Here is a 22625-nt window from a genome sequence, read left to right as displayed (position 1 = left end):
ATAAATATATTGATATATAATATATGTCAATAATATATGTAATATAAAATGTATATAGAACATATATAAAATAAATAAAACATTTAAATACATAATGTATAGAAATTAATATATAAATATGTCTTTATGTATTTACATATAATATATTGATATATAATTTATATCAATAATATATATATACAAGTGTATAATACGTGTATATAAATAAATAATTTACATAGAAGTATATTGAGATAAATAAATTATTGATATAATATTTCAGATCCACACTTGTAAGGAACAGAAACCCAGAGCCGGGTGGTTTCCAACCAGAATTTATTATCTGAGAAAAGCAAATTCAGCGCTGGGTGATCAGGGAGGGGTTTGAACAACCCCCAAATGAGACAGTTGTTCTATTTTATTCTCTATATAAATATATATATTCATTACACATTGTCAAGTCAGACATTGAGCAGATGTTTGCTTGTTATCTACACAAAGTTATCAATTTTTCAGAAAGGTGTCATTATCTAGTTAACTAAACCAAGTCCCTTCACTATGAACCTTAGACAAGGTAAAAGGGAGGTAACTTGTTTTATGTCTTTACAGGGGCCCAATTAAGTTTTACGATTTGTTTTCCTTTTCTCTCTCTGGGTTGTGTTGACTTTAGGCTGTTTTCTTTTTAATTAGCTCGAATCATTCTCCCTTTTACCTTGTCTAAAATTTATAGTGAAGGGACACCCAGTCCCTCCCAGTGGCTCCTGGCACTGGCTGCATTAACCAGTCCCGTTGGCTGGCGGGACTGGTTTCGCCTTCGGGGTGTTCTCTCTGCACAGGAGCAGTTCCCAGGGCTGATGGTCTCTGGGTGGTGTGGAGGTTGCTGGTCTCTGGTGCTGAAGATCCAGGAGATGGCAGCTGGGCGCTGGGGCTGGGGCTGACGGTCTCCAGTGCGGGAGAACTGGGAGACAGCCCTGGTAGCGCCAGGCTGCCTGTGTTGGGGCTGATGGTCTCGGGTTCCCTGGAGCTGTCAGAAGGCTCCAGTCCTGACTGTCTGGCCACGCTGACACCAGCAAGCCCCGAGTCATCCCGGGAGGCTGTGAGGGGAAGCAGGAGGGACAAGATCGTTCCAGACCTGGGACAAGATAGGCCAGAGCAGTGCGGCTCTGCCAAACCCACCCTGGGCACCCACTGCCAGGCCCAGGGGCACCAGGCCCAGGGGCAACAGGTTTGTTTGCCACTTACCTGTGCCCAGACCAGCACAGCCATCACATTCCCAGCTGGTTATGCTGGCCCTCAGGCCAGAGCAGGCTCTGTGGGTGCCCTCAGCAGCACAGGAGGAGCACCAGAGCAGTTCCCAGGGCCTGGGGAAGCAAACGGGTTCATGGAGGTGAGGACAAAATGTCCAAAGCGTGGGATTATCTGGCTGAGCTCTTCTGGGTCCTTCTGCTTGAAGCCCTGCAGAGCTTGAAGCACTGCCTGCTGTGGGCTGTGTGTGGGGCAGAAGGCCCTGGGGGGAAAAGGGGTGGGTGAGGTGAGAAGTGCTGGGCCTTCCCTGGTGGTGGTGAGGAGGGGACAGGAGGTACCTGTACGGTGCCATGAACTGGGTGACACAGGCTCCCTGCTTGGCACAAGGCAGGTGGAAACTCAGGTCACAGTGTCTTGCCCAGCAGGGGATGGTGGCCCCGCTCTGGTCACAGATGAAGCACCTCTGGAAAGAGCAGAGCAGCCCCATCAGCAGCAGCCTCAGGGCCTCCTCCTTGTCCCAGAGCTGGTTGGAAGGGTTGGGCTTTCTTGCTTGGGGTCTGGGCTGAGCTCCAGCAAACCTCACCTGGCCCAAATCTCCCTGCTCTTGTCAGGCTCTCACCTTCTGTGCTGCCTGGGAGACTATATCTGGGATCTCCCCTGGGAGAAAGCCAAGGAGTCCTACTCGATCATTCTCTTGCTGATGAAGGAGGCTGGCAAAAACCTGCAGGAAAGATGATGCACTGCTGAGGAGAGAGTGTGGTGGGAACTGCCCATTGGAAAGACCAGTCAGGCATCTTTTTATACCAGAAACAAATTCTCTGTTTAACACATGCCTGATGAGCTGCATTTTCCCTGCACACCTGGGCCATGCCCCAGATGCTGAGTGCTCAGCCAGGATGTCATCCTGATTATCCTTCCTATGCCCCTGGGGGCATTTTTGGAGCCAATTTACACCTCTAATATTTTTTGTCTCCTGGAGAGAGAACTGATTTTGCTTGCACGTTGTAATCCTTTCAGAAGAACTTTTCCCTTTTCCCCCTAGTTTTCCTCACTTGTTGTTAATACTTTTTCCCCCTTAAGTTTAAAAATGAAAGCCTTTGCTCTGAAATAGAGCAAAGGAAGAATGAAGAAACTTCAAACCAAGGACAAAAACCTTAAAATCCGAATTTCTTTGAACAGCAGAACAAGTCTCCTCCCGCTGCATTAATGCCGCCTCACGAAACGGCGATGGCCTCTGCAGGCAGCTGCCTAAAAACACCCACGGCTCCTCGGGAACACAGACATGCAATTGTTATATGTTTTTTTCCCCCTAAAGATTTAATTTTTCTCTCTTTACATTCAGCCCCTCGGTGACTCCCGAGAGCCCTCTGCAAAGCCATAAACTGACTTTGGGAGGAGCTTTTGGACACCCCCGGCAAAGGAGCGGCGCTACGCAAATTGCGTAAGGGGGCCCGCAATCCTGCGGCGCTACGCAAACAGCGTAAGGAGGGAACCGGTAATGGCAATGGGGGGAGTTACGTCAGTTGCGTAAAGCTACGCAAGTTAGCAAGTGGCGCAAGGGCCCTGCCCTCAGCACTACGCAAATGGCGGGAGGGCCACGGTGGCTTCCTGAGGGCTCGCGGACCTTTCCCACTTCATCCCAGTCCTCTCCAAAGGGCTCCCGCTTTGTCCCAGTCCCTCCCTAAGGGCTCTCAGTTCCCTCCTAAGGGCTCCCAGTCCATCCCAGTCCCCTCCTAACGCCGCTGCCCACAGCCCTACGCAAACGGCGTAAGGGGGCGCCGGTAACGGCAAGAGAGGGGCGCTACGTAAACTGCGTTGGGCTACGCAAATGGCGTAAGCGCCCTGCCCTCAGCGCTACGCAAATGGCGGTTCCTTCCTCGGGGCTCCCAGTTTATCCCAGTACCTCCCAGTCCTTTCCTAAGGGCTCCCAGTTCATCCCAGCTATCGCCGCGTTCTCGCGCTTCCAGAATTTTCTCCCTCCGCTTCCCAACTATGAAAGGGACTTTCTGTGCTGAACACCGAGCCGGGAGCACTGACGGGCTCGGCGCAGGGGCCCTGTGCTATTTGATTTCTCTACAGTTCATGGTTTTATAATGAAGGGGGAAGGGTTAATAATCTGTCACAAAGGACTGGAGCTCTCAGAGCCAATTAGTCCTCCAGTGAACCATTTAGCTGCTGAAATAAATCCAGTCTCAGGCACGCAATGAGCAGGATTCGAGACAGAAAAGCCTGTGTGGGTACGCAGGGCATTGAGCTCGTGCAGATTTGTCCACAGGTGCAACTTGGTACATTTTAGTACCGAGTGCTTTTGATACACGAACTGGCCACCGAAACTCTCTTGGGTCATAACGTGCAAAGGTGGGACAGCTTTATCCAGAACACGTAGACCACACAATTTCTCAAAGCTGGATCAGAATCTGTGCCAGCCTGTGGTGGAACCATGAAAGCCACCCCCAGGAGTTGCATTTCCCATTCGGATATCAGGTGGGGACAAGTCCCTGCCACAGGAATGGAAAATCCATGGTGGGGTGGGAAGGGCCAAGATGCTGCCCTGGCAGAGAAGGGGGGATGTGCCACTGCAACATCTCCCAGCAATGCTGCTGTGGGTGGAAAAACACCATTAAGCTGGGACAAAGTCTAGGAAAGCAACGGCAGAGTCTGTCTCCCTCTAAATGTGATGTCTCCATCATCCAGACCCAAAGCCATGCTTTGGACCTCCCTGCACCAGTCTTGGTTTTCCAGCTCCTTAACTGCATCAGAACAAGGCCAAAAAAATTACTTCTTTTTATATTCTTGTAATGGGTTGACCCTGGCCAGATACCAGGTACCCACTAAAGCCACTCTCTCACTCTCCCTCTGCAACTGGACAGAGGACAGAGAAAAAAACCAGCTAAGAATTCCTGAGTAGAGCTAAGAGCTGGGAGAGGTCAGTGACTGATCACCTTCACGGGCAAAACAAGACTCCAAGTGGGGATAGTACTTATATTTATTACTAACAGGATAAGAGCCAAAGAGTGAGAAATAAAACAGTCTTAAAAACACCTTCCCCCCCCCTTTCCTTCCATGTTCTCCCTCCTCCCCCCCAGCAGGGAGATGGGAGGGGATGGGAATGGGGGTCACGGTCAGTTGTTGTTTCTGCCGCTGCTCAGGGAGAGGAGTTGGAGTCCTTCCCCTGCTCCCGTGGGGTCCCTCCCACGGGAGACAGTCCTTGATGGACCTCTCCGGCGTGAGTCCATCCCTCGGGCAGCAGCTCTTCCCAACCTGCTGTCCCGTGGGTCACTCCTCCATGGGGTCAGTCCCTCACGGCTGAGCTGTACCGGCGTGGGTCCCCCACAGGGGCCATGAGTCCTACCTGGGAAAAACCTGCTCCGGCCTGGGCTTCCCTCTCCATGGGCTGCAGGTCCCTGCCAGGACCCTGCTCCATCCTGGGCCTGCCATGGGGTCACAGCCCCCTTCCTGCATCCACCTGCTCCAGCGTGGGAGCCTCCATGGGCTGCAGGGGGGTCTCTGCACCCCGATGCTCCCCCAGGGGCTGCAGGGGGGTCTCTGCACCCCGATGCTCCCCCAGGGGCTGCAGGGGCACAGCTGCCCCACCCTGCTCTGCCCCACGGGCTGCAGGGCCTCAGCTCCAGTGCCTGGAGCACCTCCTGCCCCTCCTTCTGCACTGACCATGTTCTCACTCCACTCTTCCCTGGCTGGAATTCCTTCTTTTTCTTAAATATGTTATCCCAGAGGTGTTACTATCACTCCTGATTGGCTTGGCCTTGGCCAGCAGCAGGAATTCCATCCTGGAGCCACTGGCATTGGCTCCACGGGACAGGGGAAGCTTCTGGCAGCTTCTAACAGAAGCCACCCCTGTAGCCCCCCCGCTACCAAAACCCAGCCACAGAAACCCACTGCACCCAGTTACTTCCACTTGCCCCAGGATGGTTCCAGTTTCCATCAGGATGATCCTGGTCACTCCCAGTCACTCCCAGTTTATGCCAGTTGCCCCCAGCATGCACCCTGTCACTCCCAGTTACTCCCAGTTGCTTCCAGCATGATCCCAGTTGCTCCAAGGATGTTCCCAGTTGCCTTCCAGCATGGCCCCACTGGCTCCCAGTTCCCCCCTGCATCGTTCCAGTCACTCCCAGTTTGATCCTGGTCCCTTACAGTCGCTCCCCTATGATTCCAGTATGGTGCTGGATCCCAGTTGCCCCCAAGGTGGTCCCAGTTGCTCCCAGCCACCCCCAGGATGGCTCCTTTCACTCTCAGGGACTCCCTGTCTGAGTCCAGTCTGGCCCCAGTCACTCCCAGTCACTCCCTGGAGGATGCCATTTGCCCTCCGCATGGTCCCAGTTGCTCCCAGTATGAGTCCAGTCACCCCCAGTATGATCCCAGTAACTTCCAGACACGTCCAGTAAGAAGCCAGTTTGATCCCACTCATCCCCAGTATGGCTGCAGTCCCTCTCACACACTCCCAGTATTATTGCAGTCACTCCCAGTATGACCCCAGTAGGGGCCCAACTGCTCCCAGTAGGATCCCAGTTGCCCCCAGCGTGGTTCCAGTTGCTCCCCTTCACCCCTGCTATGGTTCCAGTCACTCCCACAATGATCTCAGTCACTCCCAGCCACTCCCTGGATATCCCAGCTCCCTCAGCCTCTCCTCACACCACTTGTGCTCCACTCCCTTCCCCAGCCTCGCTGCTCTTCTCTGCTCCTGCTCCAGCCCCTCCAGGGCCTTCCTCAACTCAGGGGCCCAGAGCTGGACACAGCACTCCAGGGGTGGCCTCACCAGCCCTCAGTCCAGGCCAACAATCCCTTCCCTGCTCCTGCTGCCACACTCTTCCTCAGCCAGGCCACCATCCATTGGCCCTCTTGGCCACCTGGCCACACTCTGCCTCCTCTTCAGCTTCCTGTCCATCCCCACTCCCAGCTCCCTTCCTGCCTGCCTGCTCTCCAGCCACTCTGGCCCCAGCCCGGGGGGCTGCCGGGGCTTCTTGTGGCCAAAGGGCAGGACCCGGCCCTTGGCCTGCTGGAACCTCATCCCCTTGCAATCAGCCCATGGATCCAGCTGGGCCAGGTCCCTCTGCAGAGCCCTCCTGCCTTCCAGCACATCAACACACCCCCAGCTTGGTGTCAGCTGCACATTTGCTGATGAAATGCCTGCTTCTGCAGCAGCTGCAGATGCTCAAGGGGCAGCAGGACCAAGTCAGGGGCCTGGGGGGCCCTGGGGGGCTTTGGGGTGCGGGAGGGTCCTGGGGGAACTGGGGAGGGGCTTTGGGGATTGGGGGTACAAACCAGGACAGACCAGGACAGACCAGTACAGACCAGGACAGACCAGTAGCTCCTCACTGCTCCCCAGATCTCTCCTGGAGCTGGGCCACGTTGTCATGGGACACCTGAGCCCCCCCAGTGCCCTCCCAGTACAGCCCAGTGTCCCCAGTACAGCCCACTGTGTTCCTGTCCCAGGGTGCTGGGTGATCCCTCTTGGGGGGGTTGGAAGGGATTTGAGGGGGGAGCTGCGGGGGATTTGGGGGGATCTACAGGGGTGGGATGGGGATTTAAGGGGGTTTAGGGGGGCTTTGGGTGCATTTAGGGAAGTTAAAAGAGGTCTTGGGGGCATTGGGGGGTCAAAGGGATCTGTGTGGGGAGGGGATTAAAGGGAAAATGGGGGTTAGGGGACATTTGGGGGGGGGTTAATGGGGCCTGGGGGGCAGAGGAGGGGCTGCACCACGAGCAGGTGAATCCCGAAAACCCCCTGGTGAATCCTGAAGCCCCCCTGGTGAGGGTCATCTTGAGAGGATGAGCCAGTGAGCCTTGAATTCCACTCCATCCACTCTTATGACTGCATCTTATGACCGCATCACAGTTTCCCTTCGTTGGCCAAGCTGCAGGGAAGCCCTGCTTCAGCACCACTTGCCCTGGCCGTGGAGCTGCCAGGTGGGCACTGGAGCCCTGTCCCTGCTGACAGCGGCCCCAGGGGGGTTGCCCCCTCCATCCCTCCCTGCCGTGGCCCCTTACCCACGCCGATGCTGCCGTAGCCCAGGTGGGGCCCAGGTGATGCTGCTCGTTCACTCACATGCCCTGCAGCCCCCTGTCCACACCCGACGCCCACCACGCCGGCCACTGTGGCCCCTGGGTCATAGCTGGGGCGAAGGGACAGGCCCATCAGAGGTGCAAAAAAGGATGAAGCTCCCAAAGCTGCTGGGGGGGGCAGAGTGGGGGCACAGGGCTGCCCCCTCCCCAAGGTGCAGGTAGCCCACCACGGCCCATGAGCCTCTGTGCTGCAGGCAGAATCCACAGCTCAAAACCACGCATCCTGATGGGCTCAATCCTGCACTGTTGGGGGGCAGAGGACCAGAGTGCTTGGGAAGGCTGGGCCATGCCCACAGGGCAGTTTTCTTTCTGCTTCCTGTTTTCCTGCCCTGCTATAAGCATTTAGAGCTGACTTTTCCAAAGCCAAGGGCTCTGGGGCACCTCTTGGCAGCTGATGCTCAGTGGGAAGCCAGGGCTTTGGTCCTTCAGGGGCGAGGACTTCGGTGCTGGGCTTTTGCTCAAGCGGTTTTGCAGAGTTAGTCTTCAGGCTCTCAGCAGTATCCTCCAGCTGTGTGGCTGCTGTGGTGGGATTGGAGCAGTCGTGGCTTTCTGCAGCCTTGAGCCTTTGTGAAAACCCAGCTCTGCTGTGGGGAAACCAGAAGAGAGAAAGTAGCTTCCCTTGGCATACACTCCAAGAAAAGACTGGGGGGAGAATAACATTCTCCTGAGGAGGAGCATCCCTTGGGTTGGGCAAAACTTAAAAGTCTGTTAAAATGGGTTCAAGGCGGGTAAAATACAGGTTGTATAAACTCTGCTCTTGCTCAGACACAGTAGTTTAGATTTAGGGAAACAAAGGCTTTACGCTTTTTATCCTCCTCTCTGTAGTCATTCCTTTTCTCACACCCCACAAGTCACCAGGGTCCATGGTTTCCATCCTAAATGCATGTTTGCCTTGTCTTCCAGGATGGCAAATGCTGGAGTATTGAACCCAGGGAAGGAGTGGTCCCTGCCAAGGCTGAGGTTCCTGTGGTTGTCACAGCAAACCTGGGTGACACAGGGAGATTTGAAGACAGCATGAAGCTGTTCATTGAGAACAGCCTTACCAGTGTCATCCCCATCCAGGCTGTGGGCATCGGCACCACAATTAGCATTGACAAACCGTTTGCGCCGGAGCTGAATTTGGAACCCCAGTTCAAGTAAGAGATCTCTTAACTCCTGCCTCTCCTCTTGGCTCAGCAAGGAGCAGTTATGCTGTAGACTTTTAGGCTAAATCTTCTACAGTGCTCCAGGCCCTGGCTTTGTTTCCCTGAAGCCAGAGCTTCCTTTAGAAACATGTTGTTATGCTCAGGTTCCTTAAATCATTAGAGAGACGCCTCTGCCCGAATTAAGGGGCAAGCGAGACCGTGTGCCAAAGTTAATAGTACGGGTTTTTATTTAACAGTAAATGTGAGGAAGAGAGAGATAGAAAGAAATGGGAAAAAGAGAGAAAGGGGGAGAGAAAGAGAATGACAAAGAGAGAGATCTCTGTGGGGCTTGGCTCCAGACCCTGTCCTGAGATGTGCAGCACGAGGAGCTGGCTGTTCCCACGAACGTTGATCTTCAGCTCGGTTTTGTAGGACTTCTGAAAAGAGAAAAGTGCTGAGAACTTGTCCATGAAGTCCTAGGTGACAGGACCCCAAATACAAGCCTTGCTCAAAGGTCAGGGGTCTTATCAGTCCCTCCAGGGGGAACGGAAACCCAGATCTTTACTTATGGTAGGGCCTACAGCATCTGTGTCCTTGGCTCTGAGTAACTGGGACAAATCCTGGTGTGCAGTGTAACTGGGTATTTGGGTATGAAGTGGATGTAAAATGGATTATCAGATGTTCTCCCCTAGTCATGGAGGAGCAGACGAGAAGGGCCCTCAGTCCTGGTACTGCTGCATCAGGCAAACACCAGCTCCATGAGAGAGGCAGATGAGCTCTGGCTGGCTAGAAATAAAGGTCGTCTTCTCTGCTCAGTGTTTGGCTCTGGTCAAAGCCTGACACAAGATGGTTGGTTACATCCGTCGAGCAATGAAAAGATCCCTGGCCCAGTGAGTGCAGGGCTTCCAGAAAGCTGCTTGTGGAGGAAGAGCTCATCTGCCACTCCCTGTGTTGGGCTCTCCTTACCACCCTGCCCTGACAGAGCTCCTGGGGCGACAGCTGCCAATCTCACCTCTTCCAGGGGGGAAAACTGGATCTGCAGGTCACACCACTCTCTACCATAGAGGGTTCCCTCCCGGGCCTTCCACTGAAAGACACGGGAATCATCCTTCGCAGCCTGGAGCTCCTTCTGACGCACGGCCGGTGTCAAACGTTTGTCCACCTGAGCACAGAAACCAGTCGTGTGAGGTCTCCTCGGTCTGAGAGGACAGAGCCTCGGTTCCTGGAGTGCTCCGAGATCCTGTCCCGGTGCTGAGAGCACCCACAGCAAACCCGGCGTGGCCCCCACGGTCTAGAACTGGAGGGACAACCTGCAGGCAGGGCAAGCAGATGGGGAGCCACCGTCCTGTCCTCGGAGGAGGAGGAGGAATGGGTGAGGATGGCAGGGAAGCAAAGCATCAGCCAATGGAACAGGTCCAGGCAAAGCAGCCTTGATCTGGACCCTCAAAAGCTTCCTCAAACACGCTGTAGCCCAAGTGCTCAGGCAGCCACAGGCATAGAAAAGGCAGGAGGTGCAAAGAAACCCCAACATTCCGTGTTCCATTTCCCTGTGCTTTACCTTCTTGGCAGGTTTGTTGACAGTGAGGAACCATTCACAGGGCGCGCTGAACCAGTTGTAAAGCCGGACTGTTTCACACCAGCACTGCCCAACCTGGACATCGGGGAACTGGAGTCTGTTCCTGGAGAGGCTGAGCAGCAGCTGAATCACAGTGGCACGGAGGCAGATGTGCAGTGTGGGGCCTTTCTCTACCTGGAGAAAGACAGAGAGTTCAGCTGAGAGTCCAGGCGACACGTGCTGCTGTGCCCAGCCTGCTGCCTGCCCCAAAAGCTGCGGTACCTTGATGGGCAGGAGCACATCCACCTTTCCCACGGGCAGGTTGGCACTTGCAAAGTTCACTTGAAACGGTTTGCTGGTGCCGTAGATCAGGAACTCCACGGGCTCCAGGTATATGCTGAAACCTTGAACAGATGAAAACAAAGCAGCTGAGATACACGAGCAACACAAAATGTGTCATAAGCACGTTAAGGCCATACGAGAGCCCTGCTGGGAGCCCTGGGAAAAACCCCACGCTGTGCTGTTCCCAGGACAGAAACTTAGAGGAGACACCTGAGCAGCCCTCAGACACAGCGAGCCACTCTGTGATGGAAGTGCAGATTTGCCTCCAGGCCTCTTTTGGAAGCCTACTTTGATCCACCAGAGGATCAAACAGGCTGTTTCCTCAATAAAGGCCGAACACAAGAGCTGTGACAGCGTGAACTCCAGACAAAGCACTTTCCAACCACAACAGATCCCATCTGTCTGCAACACCCCCAGAGCGCCCAAAGAAACTTGATGCTGATGGGAACTGAAGGCAGAAGATGCTGGCAGGTGAGGAGGGTAATCAGCCCATCAGGCCCCTGCAGGGAAGCATCAGGGCAGCCCCAGGCAGGCCAGGTCCCTGGGCACGGCTGGCCAGGAGAATTCTGGCCCTGAAGCTCCCAGCAGGGGCACTGGGAGGAAGAAGCTCAAAAAACCTCCCCATGTGCAGTGGCTTAAGCCAATCTGTCTGAGACAGCTCCCTGCAGCCCACGGGAAGCCTCTCCAGCACTGGTTACCTGTGTCACGCAGGGCACGTTCATTGGCCTGGACAGCCACTGGGTACCTCCAGGTGTTGGTGATCTTCACAGTGCAGCTTTTACTGTAACCCTGAACAACAGTGCCCATGTCCAGGATGTACTCGGGCAGCTCAACTCTGGAAGGAGGAGTAAGGACAGTCCTTAAACAACAGCATGGCCACACGTTCAAGTAGATGGAAGATTCAAATAAAGTGGACATTTCTGTACTCACTGCTGTAAAAACTCAACTCAAGCCTACAAAACCCAAGGCCTGACCACCTGGGAATGACTTTGGGAAGTTACGGGGAGTGCAGGTCCTGGGTTTCATCAGCTTCCAATGGGACCCGAAAATAAAATTATTTTTCAATGGACTCTGGTCACAACTCCTCTGCTACAAAAAGCCCGTGTAGGTAAATCCATTGGACCTCCAGTGGTCTCAGTGAAAACGCTTCTCCTGGTGCACAGCCCAAGCCTGAAATTGCTTCCGAGCCTTGGAATAAGATTTGCACAGGAAAACTTCGCTGCTCACATGAAGGATCTGTTTTGCAAAGCATCTTCTTCCTGAACTGGAGCCTCCCATGCCCAGGCAGCATCATGAAGGAGCAAAGGGAAGGACCAAGTTACCCAGATAAGCCCTGCCAGCCCACCAGCATCAAAGCCACCTTTTGCTTAGGGGGCTCTGTCAGTCAGAACCAAGAGAACAGCTTGGAGTTCTCTTTCCGAGCTGGTCAGCAGGGACAGTGTCTGTGCTGTCTGGAAGGGCTTGATGGTCTGCACTGGGCCCTCGCAGCTCTAAGAACAGGACCTTGCACCTGTGGGGAGCTGAGCAGCTCCAAAGCTCAGCGCGGCGCTGGGGAAGGGAGGACAGTCAGCTGCTCAGGAGCTATTGCTGCCACAGCTACTGGGATCAGACCCAATCTGAAGTGCCCACTGTTGCCAGCTCTGCATGCACAAGGAGCTCTCAGGAGCAGGGGACACTGCTGGCTGTTGCCCTCAGGGCACCTGCAGAGAGGGAACAGGAGTCCCTACTCACTTGACAAGCTTCTGAGGAATGCTCTTGTCAAAGACAGTGTCCTCTGGGGGGCGGGAGATGAGGACTGGCTGCAGCTCCAGAGCATTCTCCTTTATCAGCATCTGCTCCATCTCCATCCTCAGCCAAGCCTTTGCCTGAGGGAAGGGAAGGCAGTGGCTGGTTAGTAAAGGCCCTTCCCAAGGCCCAGGCTTGTATCTAAAGAGGATCCCACCCTGCTCTTGTTGAGAGGGGGAATGGGGTCCTCCTGTCTGGCTGCTCAGTGTCCGTGACACATTCTGCTCTCCTAGCCAGGACCTTCTCTCCAGGGAAATAACTGCAGCATCTGTGCCTTCCCACCCACTGCTAGAAAAGCTGATCTGGCCAGACAGACAAGCTAGCAGCCTTCCAGAGCTTCAAGTATTTGCCTGTCCCCAACCAGTGCCAAAGCAGCTTGGACAAAAGCTGTCTTGAAAAGGGAACCCTGACCAAGCTGCTGCCTGTTGGAGTTGAGCACTGCCAGCACAGTCCCAGGGCACAGTCAGGCTGCTGTTCCTAAGGTCTGTAAACTTGATAGGGCTTGATTTGGGAGCAACAAACTCCCCAGCAAGGGGAGTAGCCAGGAAGCTTGGTCCATCTCCAGGAGAGACCACGACCAGAGGTGGGGCAACGCTGAGCTGATGAATGTTTGTGGTCAGGTGTGGGCAGGGAGGTGCCAAGTGCCAGCAGGGCACTGAGAAGCTGTTGTGGGGTGTTGTGGGGTGCCAGGGCCTCAAGTGACATGGGGAGGGTGGCATGTGCCAAATGGGACTGCAGCTGTTCCTACCACAATGCCAGGGCCCTTCGCGTGTCGCTTCCTGATTCGAGCCTTCCTCCAAACACTTACTTTCTTGTCCTGCTTGTCTTTTTTCAGCTTTTCTTTTGCCTGTTTCAGTAGCCTCTCGTATTTTTCACTTCCTGAAGGAAGAAAACATTCACAAATAGAAGTGTGGGTGCAGTGCCAATGCCATTGAAGCTGAGAAGTCCCACTCCCCCGAATGCTGGTCTCTCCCAGAAACAACCCATCAATGGAAAGCCACCTCTGGAAAGTGGATGCTGCTGCTCATCTCTGAATCCTCACGTTCACTCCCACCCATCTTCCTCCCCACAGAGGAGCATCTCATCCCCTGCAGTGTCATGCAAATCCATCCCTGCCAAAAGCCCTGCCAGTCTCTCTTACAGCTTTCCCAAGCTTTTCTGTCTAGCCATCTTTCCAGGCCTCTGACGGAAGTGCTGGCAAGAGCTGCAGGATGGTTACTTGGACAAAGCCTACATGTGCTTGTCTGCTCAAGACTCAGGAAGCAACCAGAGGGGTGAGTGTTGGTCTGGCAGCCCTGCAACCTCCAGGCTTGGTGGAGATGGGTGTGAGCTGCCCTCTGGGCATTACAGCCAGGAAAACCCCAGTGGGGACTTTGCTGGGGAGCAGACGGGCAGTGCTCACCTCTGATGCTCCAGGGCAGGTCCAGACAGATCCCAGCAAAGATCGCCTCTCCTTTCAGGGAGATTTCTACCGGTTTCAGGTGACCCACTTGAACCTGGAAAGTCCTGCAGAAGACTCCTGGCACTCCTGGCAGGTAATAGAGCTTCAGCACCTGCTCCTTGCCAGGTTCAATGGAAGCCTGCAAGGGACAGGAGAAGAGGGAGGCAATGCATCAAAGAGGGTGTGATGGAGGAAGGCTCAGGCCACAGACAGGCTGAGAAGATAGTTTCTCTCTGGAAAAAAATGTCAGACCACATCACCTTCTACCTTCCTGGTGCCCAAAAGCCCAAGCCTCCAAGGCGAGGGTGCAGAGGGTGCAGTGTGTCCTTCCCAGGGCTCCTAAGGCTGCACCCCCAGCAGAGCCTGCCCTGTGCTCAGCGTGAGCACGGCTCTGCTGCTAACGGGGTTTGCCCTCTGCCAGCGAGAGCCAGGCTGAACAGGTGAGAGCTCTTTTGCCACCACTGGGGAAGAGGAGCGAAGCGCCCACACTCTCAGCCCGGCCAGCAGCTCCTGCCACCCCTTGTAGGAGACAGGCAGGAAGAAATGGGAAAACCAATCGGCTTCCTCTTCCCATGGCAAAGAGGGACAAAGACAGGAACACTGCTTCACCTCAAAGACATCCAGGCAGCACTGAGAAGCTGGGACAGTGGTGGGATGCTCCAAATTCCTCTCTTGGCTCTTCCAGCCCCGCTCCTCCCTGGCCCCCTCACTGCCCCACAAAGCTGCTCCAGAGCAGCACAGCTGGGGGGAGGGAAGGACCAGCACAGGGGTTGTGACACTTTCTGGCAGAGCAGCTTCAAGCCCAAGCAAGGAATATGTAAGTGCTGCTTAGTCCTGTCTGATCCCACAGCTGGGGTAAGGTGACCCTCAGAAGAGCCTCAGTGCCAGCACAGCCACAGAGCTCAGCAGTCGGGGGCCAAGGAGTGACCAAAGTGCTGGTGCCTCCCACCGGTGGCTGCCCTGGGATGGCAGAGCCACTTGCCAGCCAAGGCCACGGGGCAGTCTGTTAGGATGGCACTTGCTTGACCTTCTCTGCCCCCAGCAGCAATTGCTTACAGCCCGGTCTCTTCTTATGGCTGGGTTTGGTTTTATTTGCCCCCCTTTTTTCTCTTTAACCCTCTCCTTGGCCACCTGACACAGGGCTGGGTCAGTCAATTGTGCCACTCACTGTGCTGGGCAGGACCATGAGCACACCAGGCAGAGGCTTGTCTGCAGTGCCAGTGCTGGGGCTCTGCACCACGTAGGTGAATCCGACCTTCCCGTCGTTCCGCAGGGTGACCTCGGCTCTGGTGACTTCGTTAAAGAGCTGGAGAGGACAGAGGAGTGGGAAGTTACAGACACAGGCCTGCTGCTGAGAATCTATTTCCTCTTTCATGGGGTTGAAAGCAGACACACCACAGGAGCAGGGACTGGGAACGAGCTACGGGCACTTGGGAACGTGGGGAACCCCCAGGCACAGGGACCTGCACAGGAACAGAGTTCTGGCAGCACGCAGAGGGGCAGGAACAACCATGGGAGGGCCAATAAGAAATGAAGCAGGGGACACGGGCCCTCTGCACTCTGAGGGGTCACCAACAGCCAGGAGAAACAAAGGAGGTGGCATCGAGGCTTTCCAGAAGAAAAGGCGCCTGCATGCAAATACTGGCAAGCAACACACCAGCCAAAAGGGAGACAGACGGGGCACCAAGACAGGGACAGCAGCTGGAAAGACCTGTGGACTTTTAACTGAGAAGTAGGAAAGTGGGGATTATTCTGGGACATTCTCTCCAACTGCAGTGACTGGAAGCCCAACCGGGTTATTTTGTGGATTAAGCAAGAGCATTAAACAAGAGCATCTCACTGGAACTCAGGCTTTAGGAGTGGATCAGCAGAGGGATGTCTCAGGGACGTGTCCCTCTGGACATCCCCACTGGGATCCTGCTTGCTCCAGGAGGCAGCATTAGGCACCCTGAAGAGAAGGAATTCCCAACATTCTAGAGGGGGGTGGAGACAGCCATTGCAAAGCAGTCTGGATGCCAGACAAATCCCTCCAAGGTTGTGCTTCCAAGCCCCAGAGCCAACAAAGGAGCTGGGAAGGGGAGGGAGCCCTGGGCCGGGCTGGGCAGCAACCTGCTGGTGATGGTCCCAAGGCAGCAGCTCTGCCAGGAGAAGGGGTGGTACCTGCAGCCCACAGTTGATCTCCTCGATGCTCAGGTGGTAGGTGAGGACCGAAGTCTCTCCCCTCAGCTCCACCTCGTAGGTCGGGCCTCCCTCCACCCGGCACAGCGCTGTGACACGGGCGATGATGTTGGCATGGCCAAAGAAGGTGAAGGGCACCTGCTGGCTCTTGCCCGGCTGCAGCACACCGGACACCGGCTGGACACCAAAAACCTGCAGGAGGGGAGGAGGGATCGAGTCGTTGAGCGTGGAAATGGGTGCAGAAGAGCAGCCGTGGCTTGGAGCAAAGCACAACCGTAGCTGGAGGGGCCTATTCCTCAAACACCAGCCAGAAGCATCCTAATCTCATCCTGCCTCCATGCCACTGACCAGTGGAGGGAGCATGGCCAAAGTCTTCTGCCATACTCACTGCTCAATGCATTAATTAATACCAGACATTAAAGTAAACTGGGATGTCTCCTGGCAGCAAGACATTCTCTCTGCTGCAGAACTTGCCTTTAAAACCGGTTTTTACTGCCTTCAGAAAAGCAGGAGACTCAGAGGTGAGAGCTCTTGGAGCTGAGGGGAAGACTCCAGCCCAGCTCATCTGACTCCTGAGGCTTTTCCCTCTCTCTCTGACTTACATGCTGCTCTCTCAAGGTGCTACACCAAAAGCTCCTGAAAAATATCCTGTTGAGCACCTGATGAGGTACCAGGGGAGCAATGCCCTCCCTGGGTGCTGCAGAGGGAGTTCTGTAGCTCTGGGGGCAACAGACCTGCTTGCCACGCTGAAAACGTGCAAGCGAGAGAGATTCCCACTCACCTCCTCCGCTCTGAAGCCAGGGGCCTCTGCCTCCGCCGACTGCCCAGACCCCTTCGTCTCCACCGAGCTCCGAGGCCCTGCAGCAGTGGATGGTGGCACCTGGAAGACAAGGCACTTTCCATTCCAGGACACAGCCACCTTGCCAAGTCTCACTCTATAAAGGGCAGCTCTGGGGCCGTCACTGCAATGCCGGCTCGTGGGGTGAAGGCAGAGACCTGAAAACGGGTGCTCTAGCTGGGTTGGGAAGGGGGTACATGGAGATCAGGATTTGGCACGGTTTGCTACAGGAAGGAAACTGGGAGCCTTCTCATCATGATGCAGAAAAGCCTCATTTTACATTGTAAAGAAAACAAGCCAAAAAATCCCCAACTCAGCATAGGTCTGTAGGATCAGAGTGGGCTTCTTCAAAGAAAAGTATCCTATTTCTCCCTCCCCAGACACCCCATGTCCAGCCACTGGCCCTGCTGCCCAGCCCACTCTCAGGGCACAGAACAGCAGGGCAGCAAAAGGGGAGGTCAGCATGAGCACGGCTTTTTGGTGGCAAGCTGGGGGAGGCAACACAAGTGGCAGGTGCACAAGAAAACCCACCTTTGCTTCCGGGGAGGCCTCTGAATGTGATGACTTTTGGGAAGAGTCCTGCTTTGTTTCCAGAGAGTTCTCTGGATGTGGTGACTGTTCAGGAGAATCGTCCTCTGTTTCCAGGGAGCCCTCTGAATCCGATGACTCTTCAGAAGAATCCCATTCTGTTTCCAGGGAGTTCTCTGAATCCGATGACTCTTCAGAAGAATCCCATTCTGTTTCCAGGGAGTTCTCTGAATCCGATGACTCTTCAGAAGAATCCCATTCTGTTTCCAGGGAGTTCTCTGAATCCGATGACTCTTCAGAAGAATCCCATTCTGTTTCCAGGGAGTTCTCTGAATCTGATGACTCTTGGGAAGAATTCTGTTCTGTTTCCAGGCAGTTTGCTGAATGTGATGATTGTTGGGAAGAGTCCTGTGCTGCTTCCGGGGCTTTGGCTGGCTCCCGCACACTTCCAGGCCTGAAGTACCTCCTTGAATAACGCCCACACTCAACACAGCCGAACCTGGCCATTTGTGGTTGGGGTCTGAATCTAGGTGGGGAAGGTATGAACCTGGAAAACAACATAACCATGATCGCGGACCTGCAGTGGGAGGGAGGGACACCTGCACGAGCAATTCCTCGTCAGGATGCAGCCCCTGGGTGGGTGCAGGTGTGATGAGCTCAGAAAGGGGGTGTCTCAGAAAAGGAGAAGGAAGGGGAAGGTAGCAAGATGTTCAGCATCAGCTCAGGTGCTAACTAGCTCTTTCTGTGACGTAATTTGGGACTTTCTGGGCATCCTCCAGCACTTCCAGGCCAAGGCTGGGAATGCAGAGAAGGTAGCAAGGAGCAGAGAGCAGTTTCTCTGCTCGCAGAGAGGACCCATCCCAAAGCAGAGGGGCCAAAGGGCTGTGAAAGTGCCTCCACCAGCACTGTGGAGGCGGGACTAGGAGCCCTTCACCAAGGTGGTCACTGCCTCACGCCACAGAGGTCTGAGAAAGCAGATTTCCCTACCAGCTTTCCTTCCCAGAGGAAACCAGGAGGGGGACTACAGCAGCACCAAACTCATGGAAAACGCCTATTCCCTGAGCATCCAGCCTGACCACGGCTGGTCGGTGTTATTTCCACAAGGGAAAGTCAAAAGCAGTTTGTCAGATGCCAGGCAAACAGCTTTGGTCTTTGCAAAGTACAAACAGGACACCAGAGCTTCCAGGAGAGGGCAAAGGTGCACATACCCTGTCAGGTACTCCTTGCTGTTCACCCGGAATGACCAGTGGTAGTGGGCAGGAATTGGGCTGCAGTTGGTCATCTCCAGGTAACGCACTTGTTTTGCGCCATTCGCGATGCAACCGAAGTCCAGCGCTTTGGTCGGGATACGGAGATTCGGGAAGTAGACCTCTCCCCGAACGGTGATCTCTTCCTCATGAGGATGTTCCACCAGCTGGATCTTCATAGTCTTCTCTGCTACCCAGCTGATCGGATCCTTTTCATAGGCTGGGTTAAAGCCGATGGAGAGATGAAGTTCCTGCCCTGCCTCCATCTTCACAGGCTGCAAGGAGACAAGGAGTGTCAGTCACCCACACGATGAAGTCCCAAGGTCTGACAGCACAAAACCGTAAACGCTCCAAGTGTGACCCCAGCACGGCCTTCCCAGTCCACCCTTCAGTTCTTTACAAGGGAGGCTCTGACTGCAAGCACCACACTCCGGTGGGGGATTCTCAGGCTCCTGTTTCTGTGCTCAGCAGCAATACAAGAGGATGGCTGCTGGAGAGCTGGGGTGCTCTCCAGGAGACACCTCTGCTGCATGGCTTGCCCACACCTGGCTGCCTGCTCCCTTCCCCTTGTATCTTAAGAGCCAGGAGGGATCTTTCCAATTCAGATGAGTTTTTGCTTCCTTCAGCAGCTCTGCTGACTCAGTTCACAGTTCAGGCCAGTCCACTGCCGACTCTATGGAATAAACTTCTTGACTCAAGGACCTCCCAACAGAAGGGCACCACCACAGCCCTCCCTCTTCAAAGCCCACTGGCAGGAGGGTCCTTGGCTGCTCACCTGGGCCCCTGCAGGGAGGGGCTGATGGTCTGCATCACAGATTAGGAACGGCTGCTCCAAGTCCAGCAAAAGGTGGAATGGCAGGCAGCAGGTGTTTTTTAAAGATAGAGGCTTGTACTGAAGAGTCAGGACATCATCGGGGTGCTACAGAAACAGTAGACAAGGAAAAACAACCTCAAGGAACCACAGACCTCCTTCCCCTTCCAACGCGTTTCACATTTTTCAACCTCAGAAGTGCATACATCTCTATTTACTCTTTTTCTTTGATTCTAAACCTTCCAGGACATTTTTCCCTAGAGCTGATTCTTTACATGTTTCGAAACCCCAGCCTCCCCTGGGAGACAAGGAAACACTTCCATGAACAGAGGAGGGAATAGGCTCCTGAGAGGAGGCAGCTGCTTGAACAAGATCAAAGGCAGAAAGTGACCCCAGAACGTTTGTCTCCAGTTTTGTCTCCTCTCTTGGGCAGAACAGCACAAGATGATCTTCCCTCACATACAGTCATTTCTCACAGCCTTATTGGCTCCAGCAGCCTCCTAGAAGCAGTGATGCCAGCCAGAAGAGAAAAGCAAGCAGGATTTGGCCCTTCGTGGAGATCCTGCAGCAGCCCAAGGTCAGCTTTGAACATTCCATGAACATGTGGCCAGCCAGAAACCTCAACAGTCCCTCTGCAATGTGTGTCCTGCTGCCTCTGCCACAGGCACATGGTGTCTATAACCTCCAAGCTATGATCAGCCTAAGCTCCTTCTTCTTGTTTGTGCATTGTGGTGGGCTTCTTGCACGGGGCAGAGAAACCAGAGTTTGGGAAACTAGTTCTGGATGTACTGATATCAAACAGCTGCAGCGCCAGAGCACTCCATAAATCAGTGTGGCATCAAGCAGAGCACAAGCAGGCATCAGGGAGAGCTGAAAAGCTGCTCATTACATCCAAACTGCCCGTTCCCAGAATTCGGTGCTTCCGTGGAAGCCTGGCAACCTGAGGAGAGACCCGAAACCACAGAAACTAAAAAATGCAACATTTTTGTTTCCCTGAAGGCAGAGTTTCCTTTAGAAACATGTTGTTATGCTCAGGGAATGATGATGCAGAAGTTGGGATCCAGAGACTAAAGGGCACCTGCTTTGCCTCGGTGGCATCATCACTGCAGCTGCAGGACGTGTGTGGGTCCTTAGAAGCAGGTGAGGCTTGGGGAAATGCACAGAGCTGTACCATAGAGCTATACCATAGAGCATCCATGCCAACAGCAGAGAAGGCAAAGACACACAGCAGATGACAGGTTTTTCCTCATCAGCCTGAGGAATTCACAGGAATCTCTGGTTTTCCCAGCTTCCCTACTTCACCGTGCGTTGGAGGATCCTCAAAAACCTCCCTTGACAGTGAGCACAGAAACTGGCATTTCTCTCCAGGTGGCCACGGTCCCCCTCAGCAGTGCGGCTGGAGCCACAATTCTACTTTGAGGAAGCTAAAAACCAGTCTCATCTCCAAAAACATCCTCACTTACCTTACAAAGTGCCTCAGGAAGGGTAAAGAGGGCTGTTAACACAAGCACACCCCCCCCCACGAGCTCTCTCGCTGAGCCATGCTGTTAAATGACAGGATGCAATCCAGAGACTTACCTTCTCCACACGGAAAGTGATTGCCTTGGATGATATTTGCACAGCGGGAGAAATGAACTTGCAGGTGACCTTTGTCTTGATTATCTCTTTCTTTGTTATCTCTGGCTTCACGACTGTCTCACACACAAGCTTCTCCTCCACGTCCTGCATGCAAGAGTCACTTGTCACCAGTGCTGCTGGCAGGGTGTCCAGCAAACGCCCTGCGTTGGCTCCTCACCCCCCATGGGCCACAAAGTTACAGACACTGCCCCCTTTTCTTCCTGTGCTGCTGCAGCCTATTTCTTCTGTGCTCCAATGGCCCTAACACTGCACCCCAATAGCCACAAAAGGCACTCGTGAGACACTCCCTCCCTTCACAGGGCTTCTCTTTTACTCTCTGCTTACTCCAGAGAAACCACTTGGCACTTGCTTAATTCACTTTCTGCTTGGGCTCCTGCTTTAAGTGTAACCTATTTTCTCTGCCCTTCCTTTGTGCCTCAGCAGGTGACACTGGTAACCCCCTGTTTGCCCCCAAGGAGCAATACTTCCTTCAGCCCGTATTTTGGGATCAGCATTGGGGTTTGGTAGCTATGGAATCACAAAAAAGCCTTAGCAACTGATGGTGGCCAGCAAGGAAAGCCACTGGTGCTGCCATGGAAACCTGTAGCCTTAAACACTGTCTTGAAGGCCCTTGCTCATTTGCCCAGGCAAATGTCAAGGGGCTGCAGGAGAAGCCCCAGTGCAGGGGACCTGATGGGGAAGGCTCAGCCCTTGGCAGGGACCTCACCTGGACAGTGCTGGAGAAGCCTTCCAGCACCAGCTCCATAGTCTCGCCTGGCTGCAGATTCATACTCCGTGGCCGCAGCTTAAATACGGGGGTGGTGTGTCTCTGGGAAGCGTTTTTGCCCTTGGTGACACAGAGGGCAGGGAGAGGATGACGCTGTCGAAAGGGGCTGAAACCTTCTGTGCCCCAGTACAGCCGCTGGAACTGACGCCCCTTGTTTGTCACGTTGAACCGGAAAACGCAGGGAACGAGGCTGGAGGAGAAGCAGAGATGGAAAAGGTCATGGGAGCTGCTATTTCCCTGCAGTCAAGTGCTCTTAGTGAGCAATCTGAAGCGTTAATAGCTTGGAGACCATCTTCCCTTCCCGCTCTTAATGTGGACCAGAAACAATGTCTGATGCCCTTCTGATGTCATTATTGCAAAGAGTAAGAGGTTTTTACTGGTAATGTAGTATTTCCACAGCTTCCCTCAGCACAAGAGACTTCCTTCGTCACCATGGGCTTTTTCCCTCACCATCCTGGGCTTCCCTTAATGGATGCAGACTGAAACCATCACTTTGAGAACACTTCACCACCGAGAAGGCCACAAGAAGAGCATCAATGGGATGCCATTGGAATCCATGCAGCGGTGATATTTTCTCTACTTAATCTGTCTCTTTGTCATTCTCTTTCTCTCCCCCTTTCTCTCTTTTTCCCATTTCTTTTTCTCTCTCTCTTCCTCACATTTACTGTTAAATAAAAACCCGTACTATTCACTTTGGCACACGGTCTCGCTTGCCCCTTAATTCGGGCAGAGGCGTCTCTCTAATGATTTAAGGAACCTGAGCATAACAACATGTTTCTAAAGGAAGCTCTGGCTTCAGGGAAACAAAGCCAGGGCCTGGAGCACTGTAAAAGATTTAGCCTGAAAGTCTACAGCATAACTGCTCCTTGCTGAGCCAAGAGGAGAGGCAGGAGTTAAGAGATCTCTTACTTGAACTGGGGTTCCAAATTCAGCTCCGGAGCAAACGGTTTGTCAATGGCAATTGTGGTGCCGATGCCCACAGCCTGGATGGGGATGACACTGGTAAGGCTGTTCTCAATGAACAGCTTCATGCTGTCTTCAAATCTCCCTGTGTCACCCAGGTTTGCCAT

At 54.0% G+C, this 22625-nt stretch overlaps 1 protein-coding gene across 1 annotated transcript; it reads right to left on the bottom strand.

The window, feature by feature from the left end:
* Window positions 1-250: 250 nt before the first annotated feature.
* LOC127477609 (hydrocephalus-inducing protein-like) lies at window positions 251-22625 on the bottom strand. Its single transcript, XM_051802116.1, has 23 exons — window positions 22465-22625; window positions 21496-21745; window positions 20730-20873; window positions 19116-19259; window positions 18302-18615; window positions 17097-17640; window positions 16509-16607; window positions 15710-15919; window positions 14718-14855; window positions 13511-13688; window positions 12857-12987; window positions 12055-12188; window positions 11022-11158; window positions 10264-10385; window positions 9985-10176; window positions 9439-9588; window positions 8667-8863; window positions 7228-7352; window positions 2657-2691; window positions 1844-1945; window positions 1563-1687; window positions 1222-1340; window positions 251-1073 (listed from the first exon to the last, which is right to left on the bottom strand). Exons 1-23 carry the CDS (start codon window positions 22623-22625, stop codon window positions 697-699), a joined length of 4128 nt encoding a protein of 1375 aa, XP_051658076.1. The 3' UTR covers window positions 251-696.

Source organism: Manacus candei, unplaced genomic scaffold (assembly GCF_025592945.1).
Source record: "Manacus candei isolate 608988 ecotype Guabito, Panama unplaced genomic scaffold, ASM2559294v1 h1tg000055l, whole genome shotgun sequence".
Classification (NCBI taxonomy): domain Eukaryota; kingdom Metazoa; phylum Chordata; class Aves; order Passeriformes; family Pipridae; genus Manacus; species Manacus candei.
Note: the sequence above shows the minus strand (reverse complement) of the source record. Positions and strands in the feature narration are given on the sequence as shown.